The following is a 12,348-nucleotide window of genomic DNA, read 5'->3' as shown; positions in this document are numbered from 1 at the left end:
CCCCTTCTAGAAATCCTGGAGATTTCATTTTGCCTGTGTTATTTTCTGCCCTTGCCCTCCCGGTGTGGCCCCAGCCCGTGCCTGCCCGCAGATGGTAATTTGCAGGAGCCCCTCGGGTATCTGCAGGGCTGTTAATTAGCTCTGACCTTCGCTGTGAGCTGTCACAACAAAAGAAGTAACTGGAGAAGTTTGCAGCAGTTTTTCAGCCCGTGAAGGCCACGCACAGTGTTTATGCAATGCATAATACACGTGTCTGTCTGCTTGAGCAGGGATTAAGTGTGACAAGAATGAAACCTGTTTGAAGTGTTGGCAATTCCCTATTAACTCCAAGCCTCCTGTAATCTGCAGCAGCAGGATCCAGAGGGGACACAGTGTGGTATTCCCTCTGTGCTTTGGGTTTCCCCACTGCTGCCTCAGCAGGATAAAACCCATGAAGTGACTTCAGTGGCTCGTCATGTTCTCAGAATCATGTTGACTGAATCCATTTTTTCCCTTTCAAAAGCTGATCCTGGGATCAACATACCTTACTGCCTATTAATAAGCTGTTGCCACAGTCCCTGTACCAGGTAACTTTCTTTATATTTCATCAAAAATGCCCTCAGAAATTCTTTCCTGTGTCTTTGGCTCTCTCAGGGATAGTTGCTTTATGAAAAAAATAACTTGAAATGTTGATATATATGTAAAAATATGTTGTAAAATGGTTCTATGACCTTGTGGTGGGTTGATCTGGGCTGGACACTAAGTGGTCACCAAAGCTGCTCCATCACTTCCTTCCTCAACTGGACGAGGGAGGGAAAATATGAGGAGAGACTCATGGGTTGAGATAAGGGCAGGGAGAGATCAGTCACCAATTGCCATCACAGGCTCAATTCAGAGAAATTGGTAATAAATTAAACCAATTAAATCAGAGAAGGGTAATGAGAAATAAAGCCAACTCTTCGTGTCCCTTATCCCAAAGGCACTACCACTGTCACTGATGGGCTCAGCCTTAGCCAGTGGCATCAGGGAAGCTCTGCCTTGGGGGTATTGGGAAAGCTCTGCCTTGAGCACCCAGGGAAGCTCCACTTTGGGAATATGCAGGAAAAATACCTTTGAAAAACACTAGAGTATCTAGTTGATATATATATCTTGGAGCTGTCTGGCATTCTCTGTTGGCCATGGGCAAAGCATCCAGCAGCTCCTCCCAGAAGTACCCCTGTAGCCCCCCCAGACCAAAACCTGCCTATGCAAACCCAACACAAACCTGAGAGAGGGGAAAAAACCTGCTAAGGAGCATTTTTGGAAGCATTTCAGCTGGCTCTGCAAAGCCTTCTGCAAACCTGGCACTCAACAGATACGTTTAAAGGTGTTCTCTTCATTATTTACAGCTGAAGAAATATTTCTGGGATTGCAGTGTATCCATGGAGATAGTTATGAAATATGGACCAGTTTAAACTGGAGGAGCTTTTAGGTGTGATGCCTCTAATTCCATAACTTCCGTGAGTGGACTCTGCCTTGACATTTACTGAGGCTTTGGCTTTGACGCTGACGTGGTTCACTTCCGAATACTTGGCATACTGTGCTCTCAGATTTCCACCTCCCTCCTGGCCATCCTGACCCCACACAGACCACACAGCTCTCTGCACTGAGCCTTCACTCCTGTGAAACACTCAGTTTAGGCAGCAGCAAATTCAAATTCAGGTGGAAGCTTCCCTGGTTTGGGGTGCTCACAGGGCTTGACTTGTTAAAGCCTTTTTTAGCTCAACCAAGTGCTTTTCCTTCTGTGGCTGTAGAGCCCTCAGATTTTGGATTTCTTTCCAGCTGCTAAAGAATTTCTCAGTTTTTCTTTCACAGTTCAGCTTAGGTACTGTTCTGACAGGTAAAGGCAGTTTTATGCTGTGATAGCAGTAAGATAATGCGGAATAACATACCTGACTTTATCAGGCAGCAGCATCTTTATTTCCACTAGTCATTTAACCTTCTCTTTCTGTTCCCCTCAGCCATGGCAGCTTCCAGCAGCAGCAGCAGCGAGGAGGAGCGCAGCCTTCGGGAATGTGAGCTTTACATCCAGAAACACAACATCCAGCAGCTTCTGAAGGATTGCATTGTACAGTTATGCACAGTGAGACCTGAGAGGCCCATGGGATTCATCAGAGAATACTTCGAAAGATTGGAGAAGGTAAAAACACAGACTGGGAGGGAAGGAAGCAGAACAACCTGAATTTTGATCTGTCTTTGTGATTTTGGGGGTTGAGCTGCAGATTTGAGCTGTGTTTGTGTTGGTTGTTGAAATTGGAAGTTGTGGGTTTGGAAAACAAATCCTGTTTTCCATTGGTTTATGCACCTCTGTCATACCAAAGCATGTAGGGCACAACATAAGCTGCCAAGGAGACTTATCCAGCTGGGGATGTAGATGTAATCCCAATCCAGTGTTTACCCCTAGCAGCTGATAGGCAGCATACAGGATTGTGTCTGTAGCTGGATGATCACTGTGGAGTTTGACCTTAGTTGGACAGTGGTGATGCCATTTGGTTTCTTGAATTGAGACAACTGGTATTCAGTAATTGGATGGCAGAGCCAGTGTTGTTCTCCAGGCCTGGTTAAGTCAAATGGAAGTATTTGCATTCCAGACCTCTAGGAGAACAAGTCTGTTTCTGCCTTCTCTTGGGAGTTTGGAGTTGTGCTTTGTTGTTCCTCTCGCATTTGTCCTCCAGGTGTCTTTGTTGTTGTTGTTCTGGGATCTTGGGAAAGGAACCATTAGTAGTTGAAACTGATTTCACATTCATTTGCACTGTTCGTTGGGTGTATTGCTATCTAATCAGGTAGAGGAAGAAGCTGCTGTGGGAATGGGAAGTTTAATGGCTTTGGCAGAGGAAAGGTTGGATACAACATCCCTACTCAGAACATGGAATTAGTAGATGATGCAGCAGTGACCTTGTTCAGTAGTGGTTTATTTGCAGGTGCTGCTTTCAGTGCTTGTATGTGGGAGTTAGATATTTCTTTGGGGTTTTTTTTGTTATTTTTTTTTTATTCTAGCAGGTTACTCACTGCTGATGTATAGAAGAAAGGAATTAACACTAGAGATCATAAATATGTACAGTGGAAATTGTATTTTAATGGAAGTGTTCGAGGTGAACACTAGAAAATGAGCAAAGGCTGCAAACGAACCTCCTGTAACTCACAACGTGTTTGAGCAACATTTTGCTTAGTAAATGAACCAGAGCTCTGTAATATGTCTGATTTTTCTTTTTGGGGTGTGTCTAGCTGAGTCCTTTCACAGAGAGTATCAGCAGCAGTGAGGTGGTTAAAAAAATGCATTGTCCCTGCCTGTTAACATCTCTCCTTCTTGGCTTCTCAAGTTTCTCACTGCTGATAGGATGATAATTTTTAACACATCATCACAGGTATTGATCTGCAACATTTAGCAAAGTAAACTGCATTGCTGTGCTCAGAATAAATGGTAAACCAATCCATATGTGGGGATATAAAATGGGATTATTTGGATGCTTTTGTGTGGTGGAATTATGACCAACATGGAGTATTTAAGATTAAAGGAAATTTGATTTAGGTTTTAGCAAGGCAACAAATCCAGCTCCAAATTTAATGACATTTATTCTGGAATGGGATAATTCTTGATGATTTTATTCTGGTGCAAATTGGCTCTCTGTGTTCTCCATCAACCTATGAGGAAGCTGTAAATAAAACTGGTTAGATGATGATTTTTTCCCTTAAACTGCTCTTAGAGTTTTGATCAGGGTATTTTCTCATGGGCTGTCCATACCCACTAGTGCAGCTGTGGCTGCAAGTGGGACTGTAGCATTTTGCTTTTTGAGTGTAAAGACTGCTGCAGATTCTCTGGGTGATTTCCTCCCTCAGCCCAACTCCTTGGTCTGAGTTTAACCAGGTGATGCTGTACCTTCCCAGCTATCAGGTAACAGAACAGTGAACACCCTGTGCTGGTTAGCAAACTCCAACATCCCTGGCTGGAAAGCACAAATGCTCAGGGCTATTCTTAACCAACTCCAACCCAGTCCTTAGCTCTGGTAGAGCAAAAATGTTTGAAATTGAATCTACTTCACCTTCTCCAAGTCATGTCTGTTCCATCTTCAATAAAGCAGAGCAACTTCTCAATGTGCTTTGTGTGTTCAGCTGTGTGACTGTATCTCAGCCTGAGTTTCATCCAGTCTGGGTGTTTTAAGGTGGAATTTTGAGGGAACACCATTTAAAAGTGAAGTTGAGGTTGCTATTTTCTCTCTTGTTCTCCTGACAAGTCATCTCTTCCACTGCACACAAACAGAGCTGATTCACTGGCATGTTATTAAAATACATTGAAGACATTTAAACATGCTTTGGAATTTCTGTTCAGAAACATTCAAATTGCTGCCTCCAAGGTTGGTACAGCTACTGTAGGAATTCAAATATCCTCCTCTGGGTGAGGAAAGCTGTTAGATGAATCTAATTACCACCCATTGATTGTAGAAATGGTTTTATTTTATCTGTTTGGGGGGTATTGAGGCCTCTGTTGTGTTTTGCTGTGCAGACAGGTCTGGTAGCACCAATACATGCTAATATCTCTCCAGTGCTGGGCTGGGCTGTGTGATGTAGTTTGAGCTATGGGAATGGGATGTGGAGATCATTACTGCAGCCTGCCAGGTGGATCCTGGATATTGGATGTGGCTGTCCTCTGGAATCAGTGCCTCTTTGAAATACTGGGTGTGATCCATTTTGTGGATGTCAGACATAGATAGAAAGCTGGAATTAGGAATTGTGACTGACATGGAGTCACTGTAGCTGTTCTACCTCCTGCCCTGCCTCCACAGGGCATAGCTGAGTATTTTTCCCCATTTTCCTGGGAGTTTCCTTTGCAAAACAAGGTGGTTTTGAAGGATACACTGTGCAGTTGTGGATTTATGGCAGAGCTTTTTCCAAAATGCTTTTTTAGCCACTGAATGTTTTGGGGGTTTTAAATATGTGGAGAGTTGTTATAGATGAAATACTAATTAACCAGAAGTTGAGGCTGTGCCTGGTGTAATGACAATTAGCAGGTTATACAGTGTACAAACTAATTCTGAAATTGTGAAGGCCTTCAGTACCTGATAGGCTTAAATATGTGTATGTGGAGTGTTATTACTTTACTATTTCTTCTAGTAATTTACATGGGCTTAATAGATATTGTCAGGAAAAAATGAAGTTTACAGTTAATGATCACTGACACTGAAAACTTTGAACTGCATCAGCTCCAAGACATGAGCAACACTTCAGTGTAATAAATAGACTAACCTCATTACTGAATGTTTCTCAAACTGTGCTAATGGTTATCCTGGTCAGCCCAGAGCAAACGGAGTCCATTGTGTGATCTGAGGAGCTTCTAGGCCTGAACAAACATTGCTCTCATGAACATTGGCTAAATGCAAAGGTAACTGAGGATAACAACTTCCACCCTTTCCTCAGATCCTACTGTCATTGTTCTCTGCTCTGCTGGTGTAATGAATGTGGTTTAGTATCAGGAATGAAAAAAGGTGAATGAATGCTCCTGCTGTAGTGATGAAATAGTGGCACAGGTTTGTCTTGCAGTGTGTGATGTGAATATCAGGAGATTTATGGGTTTCCTGTCCAGGTGGTGTTTGGCCAACGGTTGAACTTGATCATCTTGGATTTCTTTTCCAACCTTAATGATTCTGTGATTCTATGATTTGTCTCATTCAGGGAGAATCTGGAGCGTGGACACAGACTGTCTAGGATAGCAGGATTATTTCAGGTTAATACATTTTCTTATCCAGCTGGAACTTGTTTCTGTGTCCATGTCCTACCTTAACAATCTGCTTTTTAGTGTGTTCATGTTAAATCTCAGGTCAGGCAGAAGTTACCAGCTGTGTTTTCTCTGTTAGTGCAGTTTCCTTGTCCTTGAGAGGGACATTGCCCTGGGGAGTCTCTCCAACAGTGTTTTCATACACTAAATGTAGCTGAAGTGCCTCTATCTAAAAATGCTCCTCACTAAATGCTGCTGAAGTGCCTCAATCTCTGATCACAATGTTTAATATTTCATGTGATACTGAAAAAAATACAGCAGCTGTGTTCACTCCTTCAAAAATGTCATTATTTATGGGTTAAGTGTTTTGTATGTGCACAAACATGTTTGTGGTTGGTGTTGCCCATTCTGGAGAAGCAGTTTAAACCCAATACTTACTCCTGCTTGAGCTATTTTTACTTCATCCCAGTTGAGACTCGTTCCTCTAAAATCAGAAGCTAGAAACAAGTTTTAAAATACATTTTGCTCCCATCATTGTGCAATGTGGCACCTTTTTATCAATGGGCAAACAGCAGGAAGTGAAATGTAAGTAGATAGAGCAGTGCTTGTTCCTTGGCTCTGGGAGAGGTGTCATGTAAACTCTGGGAATGGTTATCTGATGGCTCTTCCCTCCAAGTGGTGTTGTTATCCATAGCCTTGTGCACCTCCGGAGTGGAGTGAGGCAGCTCTGCCCAGCTGGGCTGGGGGCAGCTTGGCTGCACCTCCGGAGTGGAGTGAGGCAGCTTGGGGCTGGGGGCAGCTTGGTCAAGGACACTGGGACAAACCCAACTTGTACAGTGCTGGAGCTCCTGGAGAACAGGTGACTCCTTGTTCTCTTACAGAATGTCCCAAACCCTGTTCCTGGTGCTGGGAAGTCATGTATGAACTGGGCTGTTGCGATGCAAATGTTCAGACTCTGGGGTTTCTAGTTTGGTTTTAATCTGATTTTAGTTGATTAAGATGAATCTTCTGAAGAATCAAATTTCTGTGTGTTAAAGTTAGACTTCGTGGTATTGATAGAACCTTGTTCTTCTGTAGGATCACTGCAGCACAAGAGGTGACTGAGGGAAATAAGGAAAAGGTGTAATGTTGTGCAAAGCTGATCAGTCTGTGGTTAGCAGAAAAAAGCCTTTGGCCTCTAGCATCCTTCCTGCAGCTCCTTTGTCCGTGGTGGTCATGTTTCTTTCTCCTAAAAATTAGTGTTGGTTAATGAGGATCAAGTTGGTCCATGCCTTGACCTGTTTCAAAAACTTCTCATGTAACACGAATTTCTGAGGAATTGCTCTTCTGCCTTTCAAATCCCAAAAGGCTTTCACACCTCACAGCTGAGGGGAGGAACTGAGGCCTTGGGAGCTGGGGAAGTGTCTTGAGCATTTGGAGAATGTCTACATCACCTGGGGAATACACTAGCAGAAAGTAGAATCAACTTGTTTATTAAACTATTAGTGTGACTTAGTAAAATAAACACCATTGTGATGTGAGTGTTATGAATGAAAGGCATATCTGCCATCTGGGCTGAAAGGCCTTTGATCTTGGATGCTGCAGCCTCCTGTTTGCCTTCATGTGGGAATAACAGTACACCGGAAGCTCCCTTGCCTTGGCAGACTAAACTGGAACATGATATATAACCTCTGGTTTTGCTTTGCTGGATTAAGTGACACAAACATGTCTTCCTTCCTGTTTAGGAGGAAACAAAGCAGTTGTTGAATCAGCTGAAGTCTGGGTCACGCTCGGACTCGAGGGAGGATGAGATCTCTCCTCCTCCTCCTCTGAACCCTGTGGTGAAGTACAGGTCGAGACGTGGGGCCATCAGCGCAGAAGTCTACACAGAAGAGGATGCTGCATCTTATGTTAGAAAGGTGCTCTGATTTTTGGACATTGCTAAAAATGACATCTCCTGTCCCAAGAGTTTATCTATCCCCACCTTTTATCCGGTGTGTTATACACCACCAAGCTCCTGGAGCCTGTTAGGTCCTGACAGCTGTGAAAAGCAAACCTGTGTGTGGCTGTTGAACTGGAGGATGAAATAAACTATTACACCATTTAGGCATTACTTGGACTTTGAAGGCATTTATATTTAGATGCACATATATAATATATAAACAAAATGTTACTCAACAGCTGCCACAACATTTCACAGCAAACTACCAGGATCTGAAGGGCCTCCAAGGAAGGAGGGACTCTACTCTGTTAGGAACTGTAGTGATAGGACAAGGGGCAATGAGTACAAATTGAAAGAGGGAAATTTAGGTTAGGTAGTAGGAAGAAGTTCTCCCTGTGAGGGTGGTGAGACACTTGCACAGGTTGCCCAGAGAGGCTGTGGCTGCCCCAACCCTGGCAGTGTTCATTCCAGGTTGGATGAGCCTTGAGCAACTTATTCTGGTGGTTGGTATCCCTGCCCAGGGCAGGGGTTGGGGCTGGATGATCTCTAAGCTCCATTCCAACCCCTCAACATGCTATGATACTATGAACATCACCTTTAGCCTAGTGGCAGAGCAGATTTGCTGCTCTCCACAGAAAAGGTTGAACAGATACTTGTCCTCTTGCCAAAAAACTTATAAACTGAGCATGGAATGATGCTTCAGCAGTTGCATAAAATAATACAAGCTTGTATTTCCCTTCTGCTCAAACTGGCTGTAGACATGGACTATATTTGGGGTTGGATCTCTATCACTTGAAAGAAACTGGCAAAACTCAGCCAGTGTTTTGTAGCAGTTCGAATCATTTATTTACCCTGGGAAATGCAGAAATTTGTCATGAAAAAATGAATCAGCTGCTTTTTCTGATTATATCTTAGGTTATTCCAAAAGATTATAAGACTATGGCTGCTTTGGCAAAAGCTATTGAGAAGAATGTGCTGTTCACCCACCTCGACGATAACGAGAGAAGGTAAGAGGAAATCTTGGTAGGCTTAAAGCTTCTGGAAGTGCAGATTTCAGGAGAGCTAAATGTGGCCCAGTGTGCAGAGCAGCACAGTGGTCACTGTAAGCATACAGAGGCTGCAGGAGAAGTGCTGGTGGGTTGGGGGTACAGCTGTGTGATGTCTGTATGGCTTTTGTCTAATTTGGTGTCCTCTTCTTCAGTGACATCTTTGATGCCATGTTCCCTGTCACCTACATTGCAGGAGAGACTGTCATACAGCAAGGCAAGTGACAGTGTTTGCACTGATGAGTAATTTGAAGGTGATGAGCACACTCTGGCCTGGTGCTCTTGTTGGTTTTGGGGGTTTCTTTGGAATATCACAGCACTGTCTGGCTGCAGTGACTGTGTGTGTTACCTGAAGCACAGCTCACACTGAAGAGAGGAACAGTTGTAGGGAGGTACGGTTTTGCATATATTATCTGTTGGGAATATTGTCATTTGATGACTCTGCAGAAAATGTTGTATCAGTTTATGGATGTGCAGTGCCTTTCCAGTAATCCTGGAATTGCTTCTGATCTCCTGGGCACCAGTAGATGTCCTTTCCACAGGGTTGGGAGGAGTGTGAGGTCAGCAAAACATGACATTTCACCCTGCAAGCTGTGCAAAACTTTGTCAGCCTTAGAGGCCAAACATCAGAGTTGGCAGAGATGTCAAGAGTTCTGTGAAATGTGAATGTTTGCAGAGATTTACCCTTTTTAGTATATATTCAATTTCTTTTTCTTCTTTAGGTGATGAAGGTGATAACTTCTATGTTGTTGATCAAGGAGAAATGGATGTAAGCAGTAGTTTATTTACAATATGCTCATTCCTAGCAGAAGAATACTCTGATATTTGTAGGCCTCTTTTACAGACTCTGGCTTGAGCGGCTTTTCTCATGTTAAGTTCTTACTTGTAGAAGCTTCTTTTGCTTTGGCACCTCTTTGCTCCTTACCAGCTCAGTTTGGCTGCACAGACTGAGTTGGGTTGAGTAGGAAAATGAAGGATTTGGCCACCACCACCATACTAATGCTTTACAAGTGCAAGGTGGAGTCTAGCTGGGGTGTGGGACAGGCCTTAAGAGCAACCAGGCTTGCTATTTTCCAGTCCAGCTAATTCATAGCTCTGTGACAGACCTTGTGAGATGTTATTTCCTATCAGGAGTTTACATGTGCAGAGTCTGTGCATGTGATGGAGAGCAGAGCCCCTTGGTCAATGAAAGGAAAAACTGCTGGGCTTGGAAGTGCTGACAAAACCCTGAAAATGTCAAATCTGTGCAGATGTGAGAATTTCCCTGTGCTCTAAGGGCAACAGAGCAGAACCTGAGGTGTCTCTGAGCACCACCATGTGTTGCCTTTCAGGTCTACGTGAACAGCGAGTGGGCAACCAGCGTTGGGGAGGGAGGAAGCTTTGGAGAACTCGCCCTCATCTATGGAACTCCTCGTGCTGCAACAGTCAAAGCCAAGACAAATGTGAAGTTGTGGGGCATTGACAGAGACAGCTACAGAAGGATCCTGATGGCAAGTATTGTCCCATCCTAAAAATGTGTGTGGTTTATGCTGTTGGCTCCAGTCGTTGTGTGTGTAACCTGGAATGATGCTTTTGGGTTTATTCAACTTACACTGCTCATCTGACCTTCCCTCTGTGCCTGTCCTTTGCTGGAGTTATTTATTCCAAATCCTGCTGTCTCTTTTGTAATCAGAAAGCTGATTATTCAACAGGCATCTCTCAGGCAAAGGGGAATCTTGCATTAGTGAGCAGAACAATACCAGTGCAGCATTAAACTGGACTGAGAGTGTAATAAGGCTGCAATAAATGCTGAGTACTTCAGGAACGTTGCTCAGCTGAAATATCTCCATTTAATCTTGTGGGTTTGGGGTCTGTGAGACAGGATGCAGCAAGTCTGGTTACATTTATTTTTGTCTTGAGTTTTATTTGAAGTCTCGTGTAAAACGTGAAGAAGAAAGAAAACTGATTTCTGTGCTTTTTTTTTTTCTTTAGGGAAATACTTTGAGAAAGAGAAATATGTATGAGAAATTCCTTAGTAAAGTCTCTATATTGGGTAAGTGAGAAGATTTTTGTTCTGAAGTGGAATAGATTGCCATGTTGTAATGAAGCTGTTACCCAACATTATGCTGATTACAGGTTGTGGTAGTTGAGCACAACAGGCTGCAGAGCCTGTGCTGCCTTTCTACATCCCTCCCAAACAGCTCTTAATTCAGGGCTCGAGAGCTGATGCACAAAATGTAGCCAGAAACATATTGACCTCTGTATAAACAGAGAGCAAAAAGTGTAATTTGTGCCTTGAGGAGACTCTGTGTTAATGAACTGTTCACTCTGTAGAATCTCTGGACAAGTGGGAACGTCTCACTGTGGCTGATGCATTGGAACCAGTACAGTTTGAGGATGGGCAAAAGATTGTAGTCCAGGGAGAGCCAGGAGATGAGTTCTTCATTATCTTGGAGGTAAGTAAGGTCAAAATTAAAGCTCAGAACTTACCTTTTCTTTATTATTCTGTCCCTAAACTACCACTTAGAGAAAAGCAAAACAAGAATATACTTACAGAGGATTCCTAAAGAAATATTGTGCTGGTTGTGCAGTAGCTTCTATTTAGTTCTGCTGCTGATAATTCCAGGAAAAAACAAACTCTAGCTCAAACAGTTCATCTTTTTCAGGGTAGAGACCTGTTCTAGCTAGCTGGGAATGTCTTGCTAGTGCTGTCATTGTCTTCTCTCTGAGACTTTTGGGGGTTTTGATAGTCATGCTGTAATATTCTTGCTGTTATGAAGAAAACCAGGAAGCAGCCAGTGCTGTGGATATGTAAACATTCCAGATGTTTTGTGCTTAGGAGGGAGGAGCAGCTGTGTTTACAGAGCAGTCAAGTGAACTGTGCAAGGACTGTCAAGTGGTTCTTAGACTCGAGGCATCATAACATTTCTGCAAAGCAGCTGATTCCGTGTGGAATTCAGTGCTTGGAGTGGTGCTGGAAATTCAATAGCTGAGTTGCTGTGATTTATCCCAGGGCACAGCTGCAGTGCTCCAGCGTCGGTCGGAGAACGAGGAGTTTGTGGAAGTTGGCAGACTGGGACCTTCTGATTACTTTGGTGAGTTACCCAGTGACAGCTGTGATGACACACAGCACTGTCTCCATTCCACCTGTGCTGTGTGGAGTACTGCTGGGCAGGAAAGTGAGATGGATTTGGTTAATTACTGCTTTGGGCTCTGGTGGTTTCACTCAGTGTCAGGTGAGTATCAGAGTCACTTAGCTTTCAGGTGTGCAAACATTTCACAGAAAGTGATTGTCCAGAGTGCTCTAATTTAGCACAGACCTGGTGGTGGTTTGGTTGGACCTCTTAGAAACTGCATTATGTGGCTCAGGGCTGTGTCCACTTGAGGCTCTTGTGTCTCCAGGGTTGGAGATCCCACAGCCTCTCTGGGCAGTTTCTTTGGCTGTTTAACCAGCCTGGTTGTGAGGAACTTTTATTATTCATGCCTGGCAGGAATTTCCTGTTCTGCAGCTTGTTGCTTTCTGTCTGCCTTTCACTGTGCAGAGAGCAGTCTGGGTTTGGCTTTGGAGTCACTCATTACCTAGCTGAAGACAGTAATAAGATAATGAGATTCCCTCCTGAGCCTTCTCTTCTGCAGCTCAGAAAGCAACATGGTCAGAACCTACTGGTTAATGG

The 12,348-nt window shown here is 43.6% G+C and overlaps 1 protein-coding gene across 1 annotated transcript; it reads left to right on the top strand.

The window, feature by feature from the left end:
• Positions 1–500: 500 nt before the first annotated feature.
• Positions 501–11,769, top strand: PRKAR1B (protein kinase, cAMP-dependent, regulatory, type I, beta; the record flags this gene model as incomplete). Its single annotated transcript, XM_009081307.1, has 10 exons — positions 501–566; positions 1,980–2,158; positions 7,453–7,626; positions 8,565–8,656; positions 8,851–8,912; positions 9,418–9,464; positions 10,027–10,185; positions 10,667–10,727; positions 11,009–11,130; positions 11,688–11,769. Coding segments are annotated over exons 2-10 (976 nt in total), but the record flags the coding sequence as incomplete, so codon positions are not given.
• Between the last annotated feature and the right edge of the window lie 579 nt (positions 11,770–12,348).

This window comes from Acanthisitta chloris, unplaced genomic scaffold, assembly GCF_000695815.1.
Source record: "Acanthisitta chloris isolate BGI_N310 unplaced genomic scaffold, ASM69581v1 scaffold28548, whole genome shotgun sequence".
Lineage (NCBI taxonomy): Eukaryota > Metazoa > Chordata > Aves > Passeriformes > Acanthisittidae > Acanthisitta > Acanthisitta chloris.
Note: the sequence above shows the minus strand (reverse complement) of the source record. Positions and strands in the feature narration are given on the sequence as shown.